Source organism: Gopherus evgoodei, chromosome 3 (genome assembly GCF_007399415.2).
Source record: "Gopherus evgoodei ecotype Sinaloan lineage chromosome 3, rGopEvg1_v1.p, whole genome shotgun sequence".
Classification (NCBI taxonomy): domain Eukaryota; kingdom Metazoa; phylum Chordata; order Testudines; family Testudinidae; genus Gopherus; species Gopherus evgoodei.
Genome location: NC_044324.1, coordinates 55,076,398 through 55,095,844, shown reverse-complemented (window position 1 = coordinate 55,095,844; position 19,447 = coordinate 55,076,398). Strand labels below are relative to the sequence as shown.

Below are 19,447 nucleotides of genomic sequence, written 5' to 3'. Positions count from 1 at the left end.
AGTCTCACAACAAAGGGAAATAATCCTATTTCCCTTCCCCCCTCCAGGTGCTCCTGGAGAGATGCACAGACACAAGCTCTGTGAAACTACACAAAGTGATTCCCCCTCTCCGTTCCCCAATCCTGGGAACAAAAAGGACTTTTCTATTCCCCAGAGGGAATGCAAAATCAGGCTAGCCAATTCAACACACACACAGATCTCCCCTGATTTCTTCCTCCCACCAATTCCCTGGTGAGTACAGACTCAATTTCCCTGAAGTAAAGAAAAACTCCAACAGGTCTTAAAAGAAAGCTTTATATAAAAAAGAAAGAAAAAATACAAATGTTCTCTCTGTATTAAGATGATACAACACAGGGTCAATTGCTTAAAAGAATATTGAATAAACAGCCTTATTCAAAAAGAATACAAATCAAAGCACTCCAGCACTTATATTCATGCAAATACCAAAGAAAAGAAACCATAGAACTTACTATCTGATCTCTTTGTCCTTACACTTAGAAACAGAAGACTAGAAAATAGAACTACTTCTCCAAAGCTCAGAGGAAACAGGCAGACAGAGAAAAGACTCAGACACACACTTCCCTCCACCCAAAGTTGAAAAAATCCGGTTTCCTGATTGGTTCTCTGGTCAGGTGTTTCAGGTGAAAGAGACATTAACCCTTAGCTATCTGTTTATGACAGCCTGACTGCCGAATTTGACCAGCCAGATACCATGGCTATTATGGGGGACATAATAGGGGGCTATTCAAGTCAGGGAGGCTTTGAGGCAACATTTTGACAATGAGCACCAGTAATGTGTTTTTCTGCATAGCATTCTGCCATGCTTTTGTTAACTTGCCACCTTGCATGAAAATTGTGATGATTCCTGACTGGGATTTACAGTCAGCAAATAATCAAACTGACACTATGTATTACTACCATGAGCGACCACCACGTGTACGAGATAATAAGATTGCTTATCTTTTTGAGAGTTTGTTTTTATTAAATACCAATTAACAACACAAACAAAAGACTTGGTGGGATGAGAGATAAGAATGCAGGGCACACAGACTCTTATAGCTGTGTGTAAGTCCAGCTCTCATTTTGGAAACTGTCCAAAGGAGTGGAGTGAATGGGGTACCGAGACGTTCCGGGAAGTTGCAAGGTATGTGTGGGAGGAGTTTGGGGAAAGCAGTTCTGTATCAGCCAGGGGAGGGGGCACACATATTCTGCCTGGAGCATGAGTAGGCACTTCAACATCTCTGTTTGCTCCTCCATCACGTTTCTCATCCACTGCTGGCCCTTTACAATGTGCTCCTCACTCTCCTTTCTGTCCTGCCTTTCTATTTTAAATTTTTCCTTCACTCCCTGCATTCTCTTTTCTCCAGCCTCTGAGGATTGGAGCACCTCTCTGAACATGTCCTCCTTGCTCCGATCAGCATCAACTCAAAAATTTCATTTAAGAGGGCTCTCCTCTCCTGCATCACAAGCACAAGAGACAGACTGCTGGAACTGACTAGACCCCTCCAGAGTAGAAAAGAAGTCCTAACTCACCAAACCAGACGACCCAGTTGTGCGTTCCACATTGCCCTCCAACTCAACCAACCGCCTCATCCACAACTTTGTCCACTCAGTTAAGTCCACTGTCCACTCCCACCAGAGTATCCACTGGTTTCTCAGCAGTGGACGTGGGGTTGCCACCAAGGATAGCATCCAGTTCCTTACAGAAGTGGCAGGTCTTTGGCGCAGCATCAGAGCAACTTTTACCTCCCTTGCCTTGTGGTAGGCCTGCCTCAGCTCCTTTATCTTCACATGGCACTGACGCATGTCCCGTTTATAGCCCTTATCCAACATGCCATGAGAAATCTGACCATAGGTATATAAGTTCCTACAGCTAGAGTGGAGCTGGAACTGCACAGCCTCCTCTCCCCACAGCACCAACAGATCCAACAACTCAGGTGTGCTCCAAGTGGGAGAGTGTTTGCTGCATGGAGCCACCATGATGAGCTGGGAAAACGCGATGTGAGCTGCTCCCACCGAGGAAACAGGAAGTGGAATTTCAAAAATTCCCTGGCCTTTAAAAGGAGAGGGGTGGATGCCTGTGTATCTGGGTGCAGGGCAGTGGAGCTCAAACTGCTGACCAGAGCGGTCAGGATGGGCATTGTGGGACACCTCCTGGAGGCCAAGTATAGCAACATAACCAAGTACAATGACAACACTGACACTTTGTCAATATAACTTTGCCACATAAAGCTCTATGCCTCTCATTGAGGTGGTTTTATTTTGTCAGCAAAACAGGAGAGAGTTCTGTTGGCAGAGGAGCACTGCAGTATGTAGACTTCCACTGTTTTGTGCATGAAAGCTGACTTTTGTCAACAAAACTTGTAGTGTAGACAAGGTCTTAAAAACCATTAAAAAGCACTATTTAGTCCGCATTGTAGACTGAGAAATAACATCTGAGAAACATCAGATGGGAAACTAATTGAAATACAAACTATCAACAAGATGTTTGTTCTGTGGCCCTTTCTGACAAAGCAAGTCAACTTTCAAGTGAGCAGGGATGGAGGGAAGGGGAACAAGGGTGTAAGTGTTTCCTAATAACCTTTAAAATATTCATAGATCTGCTAGGAAATCAGCCTACCACATCTTATCTGTTCTTTGAGAGTCACATCCCTGAGTCACTCATTCCTCCTTGGTACCTTCTTACAGCCTTGTTTACACTAAGAAATTTTACAGATGACTGGGGATGGCACTGGTGGGAATGATTTTTGTAAAATCCCCATTCACACACAGCCTTACAATGGGATAATTATTACTTGCATATTTACGCTACCTCAGAAATAATTTAAGTTAATGCTGCTTAAATAGTTTACTCAAGTCTTCTCCCCTATCCCTGGCACCAGGAGGATTAGGGGAAAAGTAAAGCAATGCAGAAAAGGAAACAAACAAACAAACAATCAATCTCATGCTTCTATACTGGCAAACAGTGACATTAAAAGGTTATAGGGCCTGCACTTGCAGAGCATGTCATACAGACTTTTTCTAATAGGGAAATTCATTGTCTTATATTCAATATTAACACAAGAGTGTTTGAGAGAAACTAAATATGTAGCAATGGGTTTCCCTTAAAAATATACCTAAATATTTAAGAAAGCACTACCACACAAATGCTTTCCTGTTCACCTTTTAGTGAGGCCATCTGCAAATAAAGACTTCAGATTCCATTTTTAGACAAAAAGCCATTTAAAAATACACACAATTAACAGGTCATTCTAATACTTGGCAGTAATAAAACAGTGAGGGGAGAGAATAATAAGAGAAGGTTACTCACCCTGTGAAGTAACTGAGATTCTTCAAATTGGTGTCACTATGGGTACTCCACTTCAGGTGATTGTACGTCCCTGCACCTTTGATCGGAGAATTTCAGTAGCAGTGCTCATCTGGGTCATGCATGTGCTCTCCCCATCTCGTGCCATTGTCAGCATCTATCTAGCACAGGGGTTCTCAAACTGGGGGTCGGGACCCCTCAGGGGGTCATGAGCTGTCAAGCTCCACCCCAAACCCCGCTTTGCCTCCAGAATTTATAATAGGTTAAATATCAATAAAAAGGTGTTTTTAATTTATACGGGGCGGGGGTTGCACTCAGAGGCCTGCTATGTGAAATGGGTCACCAGTAAAAAAGTTTGAGAGCCATTGATCTAGCACCACATAACCCGACCCCTCTCAGTTCCTTCTCTAGCATACAGTCCAGAAACTCAACTCTGAAGTAGAGAGGAAGAGGGCAGGGAGTGTAGCATCTACAGGAACATCATTGCGAAGAACCTCAGTTACTATACAGGGTGAGAAATCTTCTCTTTGAAGAAAGTGTCCCTGTGGGTGCTCCACTTCAGAGGACTGTCAAGCAGTGCCCCTCCATCGATGGAAGAGGCTTTGGAGTTGCATGGGTAACGGATGATAATACACCAAGTCCTACCAATTCATCCAAACCTGAACTCAGATCTATTGCATAGTGTTTTCTGACTATGTATGTGGATGCCCAGGTGGCCACTTTACGGATGTCCATGATTGGTACATTGTTGAGAGAGGCTACTGAGATTGATAAGGACCTGGTGAAATGGGTTCGGATCCCTGTTGAGGGTTGTATATCCTCTTGTTGGTAGCAAAGGTGACTGCATCCATAAATCCATTTAGACAGTCTGCTTGGAAAAGGAAAAACCTTCAGATCATTCCAAAGTTGAAATAAAAAGTTTCAGTGACTTTCAGCAGGTCTTGATTCTCTCAAAGTAGCACGTGAGTGCACATCTGATGTTCAGGGTATGAAATATTGAGTCCCATTTGCTTCCATGAGGTTTAGGAGAAAATGAGTAAAGATGGATTGGTTGGGTAAAAATTTAGGATGAGGTTTTAGGGTGACCTTATCCTTGAAAAAGATGGCATATGGTGGGTGTGCCAAGAGGACCCCTAATTCTCCCACTTGTCAGGCAGATGTGATAGTGACTAAGAATACCACCTTCATTGACAGATGTGTTAGCATGTTGCTAATGGTTCAAATGGGACCCCAGTAAGGCAGTGTATAACCAAGTTCAAGTCCCAAGGTGGGGCAGGTACTCATATTTCAGGCTAGACGTTTCTGATATCCCTAAGAAAGCATCTGGTGATAGGAAGGGAAAATACAAATCTCTCATATACCTTACAGTCTTCTTTCCTCTTCTTTTTCTTTAGGCCGCTTTTCCTGGTGAGGGTCTACCTTGTGATGAAAGGCTGTAATAGCTGCAAGATGGACTGTGAGCAAACTAAGGGATATGCTGCAACTGAAGAACTCTGGCCTGTATTCTAAAATCATTGGTAAGGGGTGCAGTAATGGCTCAGGATAGTTTGTTTTTGCACCAGATGTAGAATCTCCTCCATTTATGAAGTACTGCATATGGGTTGTCCTTCTACTGTTCAATAATATGTCTTTCAGCTATTCCGAGCAGGTCAGTTCGTCATGATGGAACCAGGTAAGAGCCATGCTCTCAGGCAAAGCCTCTCTAGGTTTGGGTGATAAACCTGTCCAGCATCTTGCGATAGATGATTCAGCAGAAGTGGAAGAGTGCATGGTGCACATACCGCCATCCTGAAAAGGTACGAGTACCATATTTGTCTGGGGGCACTATCAATATGACTTTGGCTTTGTCTCCTCTTATTTTGTGTATTATCCTTGATAGCAGGGGGATGGGGGAAAACATGTATAGCAGAGGCACATCCCATTTGAGAAGAATGGCATCGCCCAGGGATCAGAACTCCAACTCTGCTCTTGAGCAGAACTGCAGGCATTTGTAATTCTGGGATGTCATGAAGAGATCTATGAATGAGTGACCCCAGTGTTTGAACATGCTCTGCAGAACCGTGTTGTTTAGCTCCCACTCATGGTCCTGAGAGAATTCCCTCCTCTTTGTATCTGCTGTGGTGTTTTGACATCCGGAGAGATACAAGGCAGACGTTAACACTGTAGCGGATACATCAGTTCCATAGTTTTCTGCTTCACTGCACAGGAAGCGTGATCTTGCTCCCCTGTCAGTTTATATAAAACATGCAAGCATTGCTGGGTTTGTTCCTGATCAAGGAAGTGCAAGCACATGTTGCGGACTGCGCTATTCCAAGAGGTTTGTGTGTAATGGTGTCTCAGAGGGAGACCATCTTCCCTGAATTGTGTGATGTTGTAGGTGGGCCCCGCATCAAGGAGGCATTTGTTGTGAGAAGCACCGAGGGTGGAGTCTGCATGAAAGGGACACCCACACACACGTTGTGGGGTTGGGTCCAAAAGTGCAGAGAGTCTTTGACTTTGAGCAGCACAGTGAGGTGCCTGTTCAGGCCGTGTTTGTATGGAATGTAGACAGTTCTTAGCCAACCCTCAATGCAGAGCATGTGAAGTCATGTAGGTTGCTGCCATATGACCTAATAGTTGGAGATAGGTCTGCACTGATATCTGTGGGCTATTCAGTACCATGAAGATCAGACTGACTACGGTAACTAATCTGGTTGGTGGTAGGGACGCTTTGGCCTCTAGAGCTTCAAGATGGGCCCCGTTGAAGTCCAGTTTCTGCATGGATGTCAATGTTTACTTAGAATCCCAGCTGCGACAAGAGGGTGATTATCCTGTGCAGAATGTCTATAGCATCTGTCGCCTCTATAGGTGCTTTTAGAAGGCAATTGTCCATATAGAGAAATATTGTCATTCCCTGCTTATGGAGGTGCTCTGCCGCTACCACAAGAATTTGTGGGGTGGGTGGGAAAACCTCACACTGTTGTCAAAAGGCCAAAAGGCAGAACTTTGTATTGATAATATTCTGTCCCCAGAGTAAACCTGAGGAACCTCCTGTGTGCAAGATGTATGGTTACGTGAAAATAAGCATCTTGTAGGGCAAGGGCTAAAAACCAGCCCCCTTGTTCCAATGCTGATATTATTGTTGCTGATGTGACCATTGTGAACCAGTAGATGAATTTGTTGAGTTTTCTGAGGTATAGAATAGACCTCCATCCACTGTTCTTTTACTCCCACTACTTCTTAATCCAGAAAAAGCTTTTCCCTCTGTGTTGTGATGGTACCTGTTATAGATAGTATTTCTTTTGGGAAGCCAGACAAGTGAAGCCATGAAACTTGATGCATAACTAGGACAGTGGCTGTGGAGTCTGCCGCCGGGTGAGCTGCATCTAAAGATGCCTGTTAGGTGGTTTAGCTGGGAGTTGGCCCTCTGAAAATGATGGTTTTAAATTGATCTCTTTAGTCTTATGGAATTATGTCAATAAAATCTGAGAGTCTGGAATAGTTTGTGTGGTCATATTTTGCCATTACAGCAGCGTAACTGGCAATCCGAAATCGAAGAGTGGCTGATAAATATGTCTTGCGGCCAAAGAGGTCTAACTGTTTTTACTCATCGTCATTCAAAGTGGATCTGGATTGGTGCTGCCTGCCTCCATGGTTGATGGCATCAACCACTAAGGAATCTGATATGGGGTGAGAAAATAAAAAGTCCAGTTCCTTTGAGGGGACAGTACTTTTTATCCACTCTCTTGGAAGTGGGAAGTATCATGGCTGGGGTCTGCCATGTTTTTAGCCGACTCCATGAGTGTGTTGTTTATCAGAAGCGCAATTTTCGATGAAGAGAATGCTTGGAAACTGTCCAGTAATTTGTGTTGGAACTCTGGGACCTCCTCTAGAGGGATCTCTAGGGAATCAGTGATTCTTTTAAAGAGCTCTTGGAAATGTGGGTGGCGGTGTCATTATGGCCTTGTCTGGGAAGAAGAAGAAATGTTAATTGCCGGTGTCTTGTCCTGTTCCAGGATCACCTCCCGTTCTTCAAAGCCTTCTTCAAAGGGCTCTGATGGGGCAGTCATTGAAGATGGTGGAGGGAAATCTAATTCTCTCCTTGTAGGGTCTCGGGGGCCTAGGGTACTGTCTCCTATATGGTCCCTAGGGGTCCCAGTAGGCCTACTGAGTGGGGAATGGCATAGGAGGTGCCATCCTCCTTACAACAGAAGGCACCCTCCTCCTCATCTTCCTCCTCGCTGGAAAATGAAGGGGCCAAAGATGAAATGGGCTGACATGGTGCCCAACATGCTGGAGAAACATTGGTACCAAAGAGAGGTGATTCCTGCGTCAATTAAACAAGCAGGTCCTTGTGGTGTAGAAAATGGTGTAGTGCCAATTATTTCAGTACTGAGATGGTCGGCGCCAACAATGTTGTTGCACTTGCGGCTGTCAGTGCTAACATCTGAGCACTCTGCACTACTCGGACAGGAGGTGGTGCCATATCTTTAGGCAGCTGTCTCTATGCCGTAGCAAAGGAGGTAGATGTCTGTTTGCCCCTCAAAGCCAAGCCTGTCCGATTCATGGTACGCTGTGCCTTGTAAGTACTCAGCAGCAGTGCAACTGGTACCAAGGGTATGGAGCGGGTCAGAGACCACTTCTTTTTCAGTAGCTCTTTAGGGGAGGAAGTCAATGCTCTTTTCCTCACTATCTTTTTGGAGGAGAAAGCTTTCCACTGTGAGAAGGGTGAAGCTGTTGGAGACTGTAGTCCAGAGGCATTCTGTGGACCAGGATCGGACGCCAGGAACAGAGACTTCTCCATTAATAGAAGTTTAAGAAGTCTCTGTCCTTCCTGACACAAGGTTTTAAGCTGGTGGAGCGAGAGCGCTTCTGTGGGATGTGTCACTCACCTAGGTGCCAGAGGTACTGAGTGCCCATAGGAGACTGGGATCACCTCCCACCAGGAAAGGCAGCATTTGATGCCCAGCAAACCAGGCATGGTTCGAATTATAGTGGTTTGATCCTAACGGTGAACACAAACTATGCTAAGGGATATACAAACTTGGAAGAAAGGGAAGAGGAAAAATAGGTTTTTGTTTTGTTTTTTTAAGAAAATAAGCAGGGAGAAAAGGATAAGTAAGCCTAACTAGGGTACTTAAAACCACTCTAAAAGACTGTTCTGAACACTAAGTATAGTTATCGGTTTTAACACTGCTGGGAGATCCGTCTCAGGCAGAGGACAGCAGAGAAGGAACTGAGGGGGGTCAAGCTGCGCAGCACTAGATACGTGCTGACAATGGTACAAGATGGAGAAAGCACATTTGCAACCCAGACGAGCACTGCTGCTGAAATTCTCCAATCAAAGGCGCAGGGATGCACAATCCCCTGAAGCGCAATACCCACAGGAACACGCCTCGAAAAAGAAGCCTAAGTTAGAGGGTCACTCCACACAGCAGTCTGCACACAGATACAGGGACCATCCCAGCAAAGAAAAGTAATCTACAACAGCAGACAGAAATATAATGGTACAGAAATACAAGGGGAGTAGGAGAGAAGAAACAAGGCCAGAATGAAAAAGCAGCAAGACAGTGGTTGCAGGACAGCCCCTAAGGAATTCTAAAAGCAAAATTTTATTTCATTAGGAAGAAAGATAATATTTATATACCACAACTACAAGTGCATGGCAAGTCTTGTTTTCATTTCAGGTTGAAGCAGGCCTGGTGCTATTGAAGAGGAGAGGGGCAAAGAGAACATTTACCCCCTAGCAATGATCTTTATGAGGCTCCAAATTATTGTCTGAAAGGCCAAACAAAGCTACCAATGTTAAGCAATGGAACAGCAGCAAATTGAAGTCTTCATCCTTTATATAAACTATAAAGCACAACAAAATGCTGGCTTTTTAGCCAAGTTCTACTTTACAAAAAACTCCCCTAATAATGGGACCCTAGAATCGATCCTGAGGTGAACGTAGCTTTCTTATTTCACATGTAATGGGAAGGAACTTCAGTTGCATAAGAATACTTCACACACAGAAGTGACAGCGTACATTTCCCACAAAAGAAACGAAACATCCCTCTGGCCATCAGCTTTTTGCACCTCAATCATGCGACCACATGAGCACTCTAGAAATTAGGGGCTTTGCTACACTGGCACTTTATACCGCAATAAAGCCTCCCAGAGTGTTCTACCTTACTTCCCGTCCACATTGGCAAGGCACATAGAGCGCTCTGACTCTTTGGCTAGAGCGCTCCAGGTACTCCACCTCCACGAGAGGGATAACAGCTGTTATGTATTGGCTGAGATGCCCCAGAGCCAGTGTGAACGAGGAGTTATGTTACGGCGCTCTAACTGACCTCCGGAAAGTCCTATAATCCCCTTAAGTCAAGTGGCCTCTCTTCTCTTTGTTGTGAAATCAGCTGAGGAATGTGGAAGTGCCTTTTCAGAGCTCCATTTCAGACTGTGGCTGCTTATCTGCAATGGGGCAAAGCAAATGTTTACTAAGTGAGAGAGAGAGAGAGAGAGAGACGGGGGCTAGGGGGAACTGAACTTACAAGATAGCGTGCTGACACACTCTCAGCACTCCAAAAACCCACTCTCTCTCTCCCCCCACATACAAACAACACACTCTACCCCACCCCCCTCATTTGAAAAGCATGTTGCAGCCACTTGAACGCTGGGATAATTGCCCAAAATCCACTGCTCCCAATACCGCTGCAAATGCCGCAAATGTGGCCACACCAGTGTGCTTGCAGCTGTCAGTGTGGACAGACTGCAGCGCTTTTCCTACTGCGCTCTCCGAAGGCTGGTTTAACCCAAAGCACTCTATATGTGCAAGTGTAGCGAAGTGGGTAAATTCTCATCCCCTCAGTTTGATTGAAGTGTTTTGTGGAGGAACTACTGTTTGACAAGGAACAGTGAACAGCTAGGGTAAAAAATGGGATAGTTGCCATCATCCTCACTGCTATAAGCCCCAGACATTGCCAGTGTTAAGTTAATGCTAAAACAGTTCACATTAGTCATCGGAGGGCTAGCATCTGCAGAAGCCATGCTGCTTTTGAGGAAAGAAGTAGTGCTGAGGCCTGGTCTACATTTAAAACTTACACAGACATAGCTATATTGGTTAGGCGTGTGGGTTTTTTTTGTTTGTTTTGTTTAAACATACATAGCTATGCTGGTATAAGTAGCGTGACCATATGTCCCATTTTGACCAGGACAGTCCCTTTTTTAAGCCTGGCCCCAGCCATCCAGACTCTCCCCCCCACCTCCCCCCGCCCAAAAATAGGCATTTGTCCCATTTGCTCTTGGCGACTGATCAAGTCGGCAAGAGTAAATGGAACAAATGCCCACTTGTGTCAAAAAGTGGGGTGCAGTGGGGAGGAATGTTTGGTGGGGGCAAGTGGAGATGCCATTCCCCTCCCCCTCCCCCAGGAGGAAGACAGAGCTGCGATGGGGGAGGCAACATTGGAGATGTACCTATCTCACAGAGCTGGAAGGGACCCTGAAAGGTCATCGAGTCCAGCCCCCTGCCTTCATTAGCAGGATCAAGTACTGATTTTACCCCAGATCCCTAACTGGCCCCCTCAAGGATTGAACTCACAACCATAGGTTTAGCAGGGCAGCATGGGGAGGGGGGCCAGCAGGGTTCCAGCGACAGGTAGCAGCCTCGTGGGGGAGGGGCCTCAGGCAAGCGTCTGAGAGTGTCCATTTTCTCTTTGGGAAGCTATGGTCACCCTAGTTATAAGCCTTAGGGCTGGTCTACACTTGAAAAACGCTACAGTGACACAGCTGCAGCACTGTAATTAATCCAGTGACAGGAGAACCCCTGTGGCGGTAGCTAGGATAATGGAAAAATTCTTCTGTAAACTGAATGCTGTCTACACAGGAACTTAGGTCGACTTAACTACGTCACTCAGCTGTGTGGATTTTTCACACTACTGAGACACATAGCTGGATTGAACTAATTTTCTAGTGTAGACCAGCCCCTAGTCTACACACACCAGCGTAAGAGAGCTTTTGCATGCATAGTTTATGGCTCTCAGGGAAACTGGTGTAAACTATGCCAGCAAAAGCACTTTTATGCTGATATAAGCTGTATCTATGTAGGACACTTTGCTGTCCTAGCTATACCAGCATAGGTATGCCAGCATAACTTTTCTGGTGTAGGCATACTCTCCTCCAAGCAGATGGCCTGTGCGAGCTACCCAAGCTGGAACCCCTGCCCACACCAGGAAGAGCAACTTTTTGTCAGTCAAACTCAAGAATCCTAAAGGTGTGTCCACAAAGAAATTAAACCAAATGAATTAAAGGTGTGAATTTAAAGTGTATTACTTAAAGCACATTAGGGACAGTCTACAATGGGAACTTATATTGGCATAGCGACATCTCTCAAGGGTGTGAAAAATCCACACTCCTGAGAGATGTAACTAAGATCACCCAACCTCCAATGTAGTCAGCACTTGGTCAATGGAAGAATTCTTCCATCAACTTAGCTACTGCCTCTCGGGGAGGTGGATTACCTACGCTAACAGGCGAAGCCTTCCTGTTGGAGATGAGATTGTTCCCACTGAAGTGCTACAGCAACGCAGCTGTAGCTGTTTAAGTATAGGCATATCCTTAGACTTCTGTGTGGATGCTCTCATTCAGAAGTAAACTCAGTCCACTGTACATTAGCTTAATTCCTCGTGTAAATTTCCAGTCCCATATGCAGGGATAACCCACATGTACAATGATTATGTTGCACAAACATCTTTTCTGAAGTACTAAATGTGTCCTTTGTTGGAGTTTATTATTATTCCTCCTTCTCACCTGCTGCTACCTCAATGGGGAACATAAGATGTCCCTCAGTCCCAGAAATCCTAGTAAAATGTATATTGAGTTAGGAGATTGGGTACTTGGGTGGCAAGCACAGGAGGGCTGGGACTTCTGGGGAGTAATAAAGAGTAAGGAGCAAAGGCAGCAGGGAATGGATCTTCACCATCCCTGACAAAGCTTCCACTGAGTAGCATTCCTCCCTTCGTGCCAACATAAGAGACAGACTCACTCTGCTGACAGCATGATGAAGTGTTGCCTGCATGTAGCAATTCACTTATATCTTGGAATTTAAAATATTTTGCAAGTTATATTTGTTGCTGCTGGAGATGCCACTGGCTCTTTACACACCTTTTTCGATTTGCAATACAGTTCTGTAGTCTACATATCTGATATGTAAAGTTATTCTCAGCTTATCATTTGAAGGGTGGGGAGAAAGGAAGAAACATTAGCTCTATGATAGGAGAAGGATGGAAGCATTCTGTTCATTCAGTAACTTCTCCTCCACCTCATCCTGTGATAGAACATTCAGAGTATCCCATTTTATCTGTGGGGAATAGTCCGGTACAACGGCCAGCGGTGGTAACTGTAATTTAACAAACTGGTATTAATATTCCATCTCTGAAGGAAGTAGGATGGCCAGAAATGAAAGTCATTAGTGCACTAAGTAAATATCTAGGACAAGAACAGAACAATGATCTCTTGTGCCCAGAGTTAAGATGCCATCATCACACTTCCCTATGCATGCAGCAGGTCATGTTTTCACAAGGAGAGCTGTTTTTCTACATCTGAAAGAAACACACGATTGTAGTTTTTGCTGAGTACACAAATAGCAAAGACTGATTCACAGAGAGTCACCGAGTAGGAGGAACCTTAGGCATGTTGAGATTCTCTCCTAAGTAAAGCTATTCTGAAGAACAGAACTAGGAACCCCACAGAACACATTGATATCTGGAATATTGTGAGAATCCTAAAACAAGGGTTTTTTAGATTGACAAAAGCAACTAAGTTGTAAGCTGTTACATGCAACTGTATTAAACTAAAGAAAGTTAAGCCAGTCATTTCAGGTAATGAACTTGGAAGACAAGAAAATAGCACAATAAAATGGGTGATTAAGACTGGACCTTGGATGTACAAGAGAAATTGCTTCCTGCAACCTACTTTAGTCCAAGTCATCACTTCACAAGTTGTTGCACAAGGAAGTATTTTATAACCACCACCCCCCTCCACACACAAACATTCATTCACACTATCCATTCTTGTTAGAGCTGAACTCTCATGCCAACTTCCAAGTGAAATCAGGCTGCTTAATGTTCAGTGGCTCTGCTTCATCAGTTTTTCTGCAGTCAGTTATTCATTTGCAGGGAAAAAAACAGAGTTGAGCCAAAGTACTGTTTCCTTTGGAATTAAAGAGCTGCCATCTCTTGGCAGACCTACATAGCCAAACGCTGTACATAAAGCCAATGGCATTAACACAGAGACATATACACCATTTTTACAATGCAATTTCTTAACCAACTGAATGCATTCTTTCTGGATCCCAGATAATTCCTGTTCAATCACACAGCCTCTTTCCTACAAAGCTTTGTGAATATGCATGAAATGATGCAGTACTGTGGAAGTCTTGCAGTAATTCTTTTGGGAATGGGGGTCAGAAGTGGCTGCATTTCATTACTGAATGTCCAGAGGAGGGGTTAGGTGAGACTGCAATCACCTGACACCTTCACATGAGGATTCAAAGTTTAGGCAGATATGGGGGGGGGGGAGAGGGGGAGAAGAAGAGGAAAGGTTGGGTGACTCTACAAATGGAAACAAAATATACATTTCCCGTACAGTTTAACTTCACTTCTCTAGCTCCTTTTATTCAGGCACATTTTTGTCCCTGTCCCCCACCACATGGCAATTTTCATGAGTATACACTGAAGCAACACTCCAGACATAAAAAGGATAGACATGACTGCCTCTGCACTTAACTGGCTCTTGTTCCTTCACTAAACCAGAAGCATATCACTGAGAGCTACCCCTTTGCCCAGGGGACTCGTGGATTGCTTCTGCAGTGTTCCTGATATTGGCTGGCCCAGGCAACAAGAGACCATGCTCCAGTCTCAAACACTGATTTGCTGCTCCTAATCCATCAGGGCAGCAAGCTGCTGAGAGGGGGCCCTGAACATCTCCCATGGTTACCAAGGGATCACCAGGCTACAAAGCTGACAAGTCACACCAATTTCACTGTCACTGCTTGGAAAAGCAGGAACAGCAGTTGAAGCAAGCGGAAGAACTCAACAACACACGGTATGCTTTTTACTTGCAGCGAGGAACAACAACAAAAGATTAGGGGGAGAGAGATGGAAGAGGATGAGGAATGGAATGGACATCTAACCAGGGCATAGTCTTTGTATATTGATGGGCTTTCTCCCACATCTTTCATTTTGGTCTCTGCCTTCTAGGTGTATATTTATAAACTGTGCTTGAAAATCTTACCAAACAGACACACACAGAGCAAAACAGGATTTAACCTTTCAGAAAGGAGTGGGTAGAAAAAAGAACAGTACTCCCATGGTATAGTTCTACTGCTGGCTCCCCTTAGCAATGAAGCATAGCACACTCAGTCCAGCACTCCAGAAAACTGTGCATTATCTAGGAGCACATTCTGCAGTGTATTTAGAGGCTTTGGAGCCATACAAAGACCCCAGTAGCATATTGAGAATCACAGTACAGTGTAGAACCGCCGAGTTACAAACATCAGAGTTACAAACTGACTGGTCGATCACACACTTCATTTCGACCTGGAAGTACTCAATCAGGCAGCAGCAGAAACGAGGGGAAAAAAGAAACAACAAAAAGTCAAGTACAGTACTGTGTTAAAGGTAAACTACTTAAAAAACCAAAACAAATGGCAAGTTTTAAAAAAGATTTGACAAGGTAAGGAAACTGTTTCTGTACTTGTTTCATTTACATTAAAATGGTTAAAAGCAGTAAAATGGTCTGCATAGTAAAGTTTCAAAGCTGTATTAAATCAAAGTTCAGTTGTAAACTTTTGAAAGAACTAACGTTTTGTTCAGAGTTATGAACATTTCAGAGTTCTGAACAACCTCTATTCCTGAGGTATTTGTAACTCTGAGGTTCTCCTGTGTACAGTAAATAGGGCAGAACCAAACAAGTCTATGAATACTCTAGCTTACCATTTCGAGACAAATCAAGTTCCACCAGCTGCATAAAGTTTGCTATTTCTGGAGGGAGCCGCTGAATTTCATTATCACTGAGTCCAAGTTTCCGTAATTTTACAAGCTGGAAAAAGGGCTGAAAAAGAAAATCCCATATTAATTATTATTCACATAATGCATTTGCAACTTGTTTAAGTTCACATAAGTCAAGTTTCTTGGAGGGACAGCAGCACTGGTTGACAAACATCTAAAATCCCAGGGACTGCCTCATAAATCTTCTTATTCAACTAAGTCTGATAAAAAGCAAGTACAGAAGCAACTTAAAAAGAAGTCAGATTCTTTTCAGAACCACAGAAAACACTTTCCATCTAGGTATTTGTACTGACCCTGCTATGAAAGGTGAGTAGACTTTGCAGAACTCTTTCTTGAAAAATAAAGTTTAGTGTAGCTTTGACAACATATATAAAATTCTAGCTATTATGAATCACAACAGATTCATAATGGCTAGACAGTTACCTAATTGTTACTCAGAGGCTTGCTTTTAAGCAATAGTTTGCTGACTACACTTCTAGATAATACTATTTTGGTATTATTTTATTCAGCAACTCTCTCAGAGAACATCTCAGAGTCAGCATTATTCTGATCTCACAAAGTATAATATTAATTATAAAAGCTATTTGCATACACAGATATACATGTTCCAATTATGATGGTTCGAGCACAAAGAGAACTCACTACTCCAGAAAGCCTGCAAGTTCCATTCCCATAGTTTTAATACTGTAGAGAAATATTGTACTCACACAAGTCAATAAAACATCATCTCTACGACTATCTTGTGATAGCTATGGACTTGGATATCACAATTTTCTACTTTGAAAACTGCTTTTCAGAAGAAGGTGTTACAAAAGAAAGAACAGTGTTGCCAACTCAAAATTTTATTGCAAGTCTTATGATATTTAGATTTGGACGGGTTTGTTTTTGTTTAAGACTCAGCTCCTGGACTCAAGTGATTACGCAAGAATCTCAGCTTTCATTTAGAAGATTTTCTAGCCCTAATGGCTGCAGTGAAAACATGGACCAAGTGTTTTCTAAAAGATCAAAAAAATAAAAATAAAAAATAAAAAACACACCCACAGATGGCAAATAAAAAAGCCCCAATTTTTATTTTTTTAAATCTAATTTTTAGGGGGGGTTGACATATATTTTTTAACCCTCAAGGTTGACAATACTAGACTCATTACTAATAAAACTGACCTTTTATTACTCACTGGGAAACCAAGAAACATCCGGAACTTCCTTGAAATACAACTGTGCAACAATGAAGGACTAAAACAAAAACTATATTGATATCACTTGACTCCAAGGTGCCAAGTTACATGTTATGGGGGGATTTTACAGAAAATGGGAAGGGATATGGTGCACACAATTACATATGGAAGAGGAGATGGTTCACAAGATGCTATTAATATATAGTGTACACTAGGAACATCTGAGAACTCCTCATCCACACAGTGTTTATTGCATGTACACATCTGCAATATATATTGCAAACACCACATAAAAACGAATAAGGACCAAATATGACCAGATAAACTGGAACACGTAACAAGATATTTAGCCAGGTTACTATTCCCAAAGTGAACTAAATTCAATACATTTAAAATTCTCTAAGAACTATATTTCCATTTTACGCACCAGTTGAAGATGCAACACCAATATTCAGATACATGATAAACTATACAAATGTGAAAACACAGTTTTAAAGTTGTAACCATTTTTATACAGGCCTAAATCATTTTTCAGTTCCAATTTTAGTGGATTCTACTCCAATTTCAGATAATGTCTATTTATAGTTAAGCAAGAGCTACACTGTCAATGCTCACTGAAGCCTTAAGGTAGTCTATGAGATACCCCTACTTCTGCCAATTGTTTGTTAGTGGCCAAAACAGCAGTATTTACTAGTTAAAATATCTATATACCTATACACACGTGCACGTAACACTCATCAAGAGAGCATATTGCTTTAAATATTTGCTACATGTAATGTGATAGACCTGGCTCATTACTAAATTACCATAATGGTCTGACTCTATTCACAAAGCTCTCTGGTAGGAACCTAAGTGCAACATAATAATTTCTTGATATTTGAATCGGGGCCAGACCACAGTGTCTACCCAGCATTCACAATATGCTGCAACAGCATGGTTTTGACTGTAGATCCAATTTCTTTGCATGTGTTTTGGCAACAGTTTTTAAATACAGCTTCCTTAGTGAAAGAATTCTCAGTTTAAAAAAAAAAGAAAGGGAACATTATCCATTTTGCTCAGCATTGTGTTGTAGTGACATATATTAGGAGGAACACTTCAAAGCTCAATGCTAATACTATTCATTTTGCTGCAAAGGAAGTGGGGAGGATCACTTGTGACACTGACTAGCTACAGTCCATACGTTAAGACCTTGTAAATCAATTTTTATCCTTATAATGTTCGTGACAAAAAAAATTATACACCAGACATTCACTCCTTAATGACATCTTTTATGGCAAACATTATAATTGGTCCTCCTGAATCTGGAAACAAGCAAACCAAAACATAAATAAAGTCAGTCTCTAACAAGGATTGATGAAACTTCAACTTCTCTGCTGGGCAACTTGCCCCCCGTCCCCCCTTCCCCCCACACACACAGCTGGATTTTTATGACTACTACCTTCCTGCAAGAAAACAGAGCATTAACGCACTAGAATCCTGCTTTAATATTTCAATCCCTTACCTGAACAACAATAAGGAGCAGGTGAAAGCAAGAGATAGTAACAAAACATAGGGCTTGGCTACACTGGAGAGTTGCAGTGCTGGTGGTGGCTTTACAGCGCTGCAACTAACACACCGTCCACACTTGCAAGGCACATCCAGCAATGTATTTCCCTGGATACAGCACTGGCTGTACTCTACCTCTGCCTGAGGAATAACAACTGCAGCGCTGGTGATGCAGCGCTGCTCTATCAGTGTGGCCACAAAAGCGCTGTTATTGGCCTCCAGAAGTATTCCAAAGTATCCCAGAATGTCTGTTCAGCCACTCTGCTCATCAGTTCGAACTCTACTGCCCTGGCCTCAGGTGACCCACCCTTTAAATGCCCCAGGAATTTTAAAAATCCCCTTCCTGTTTGCTCAGCCAGATGTGGAGTGCAATCAGTGAATCTTTCCAGGTGACCATGCCTCCACGCGCCAAACGAGCCCCAGCTTGGAGCAATGGTGAGTTGCTGGACCTCATCAGTGTTTGGGAGGAGGAAGCTGTGCAGTCCCAGCTGCACTCTAGCTGTAGGAATTACGATACCTAGGGGCAGATATCAAGGGCCATGCTCGAAAGGGGCCATGACTGGGACATGCTGCAGTGCAGGGTTAAAGTGAAGGAGCTGCAGAGTGCCTATTGCAAAGCCCATGAGGGAAACCGCCGCTCTGGTGCTGCCCCCACGACCTGCCATTTTTACAAAGAGCTGGACGCAATACTTGGGGGTGACCCCACCACCAATCCGAGGACCACGATGGACACTTCAGAGCAGGGGGGGTGGGGTGGAAGAGGAAGGGCAGGGGAGGAGGAAACCGAGAGTGAGGGTACTAGGATTGAGGGAGACACCCCAGAGTCCCAGGAAGCATGCAGCCAGGAGCTCTTCTCAAGCCAGGAGGAAGGCAGCCAGTCGCAGCAGCCGGTACTTGGTGAAGGACAAGCAGAGGAGTGGGTTCCCGGTAAGCGGCTTGTATTTTCAGGATGGAACTGTTTCGGGAGAGGAGGGAGGGTTGGGGCTGCATGCATGCATGCATAGATGTGGAATAGCCCATTGATGTGGTCTATCACGTAGCGGTAATTGGCCTCGGTAATCTCTTCAAAAGTTTCAGCCAGACCATGGGCAATTCGCTTGTGTAAGTTTATTGGGAGAGCCACTGTGGTCCTTGTCCCAGTCAGGCTAACGCATCCACGCCACTGTGCCGCGAGGGGTGGGGGGACCATTGCTGCCCACAAGCAAGCTGCATAGGGGCCAGGGCAGAATCCACATTGCTGTAGAAGACCCTCTCGCTCTTCCCAGGTGACCCACAGCAGCGAGACATCTTGCAGGATCAACTCCTGTGGAAAATGTTGGAAGACTGTTCAATGTAGGTGCCCCCTGCAGCTGTTTGCTTTCCCCAATGCACAGAAACCCCAGTACAGCCCAGAA

At 43.8% G+C, this 19,447-nt stretch overlaps 1 protein-coding gene across 1 annotated transcript in view; it reads right to left on the bottom strand.

Moving 5' to 3' along the window:
* LRRC1 (leucine rich repeat containing 1) overlaps positions 1-19,447 on the bottom strand; it is a 133,372-nt gene that overhangs the window by 94,316 nt on the left and 19,609 nt on the right. The window contains 1 exon segment of the mRNA XM_030555619.1: positions 15,259-15,376. Within this exon segment, the coding sequence (XP_030411479.1) occupies positions 15,259-15,376 (118 nt within the window).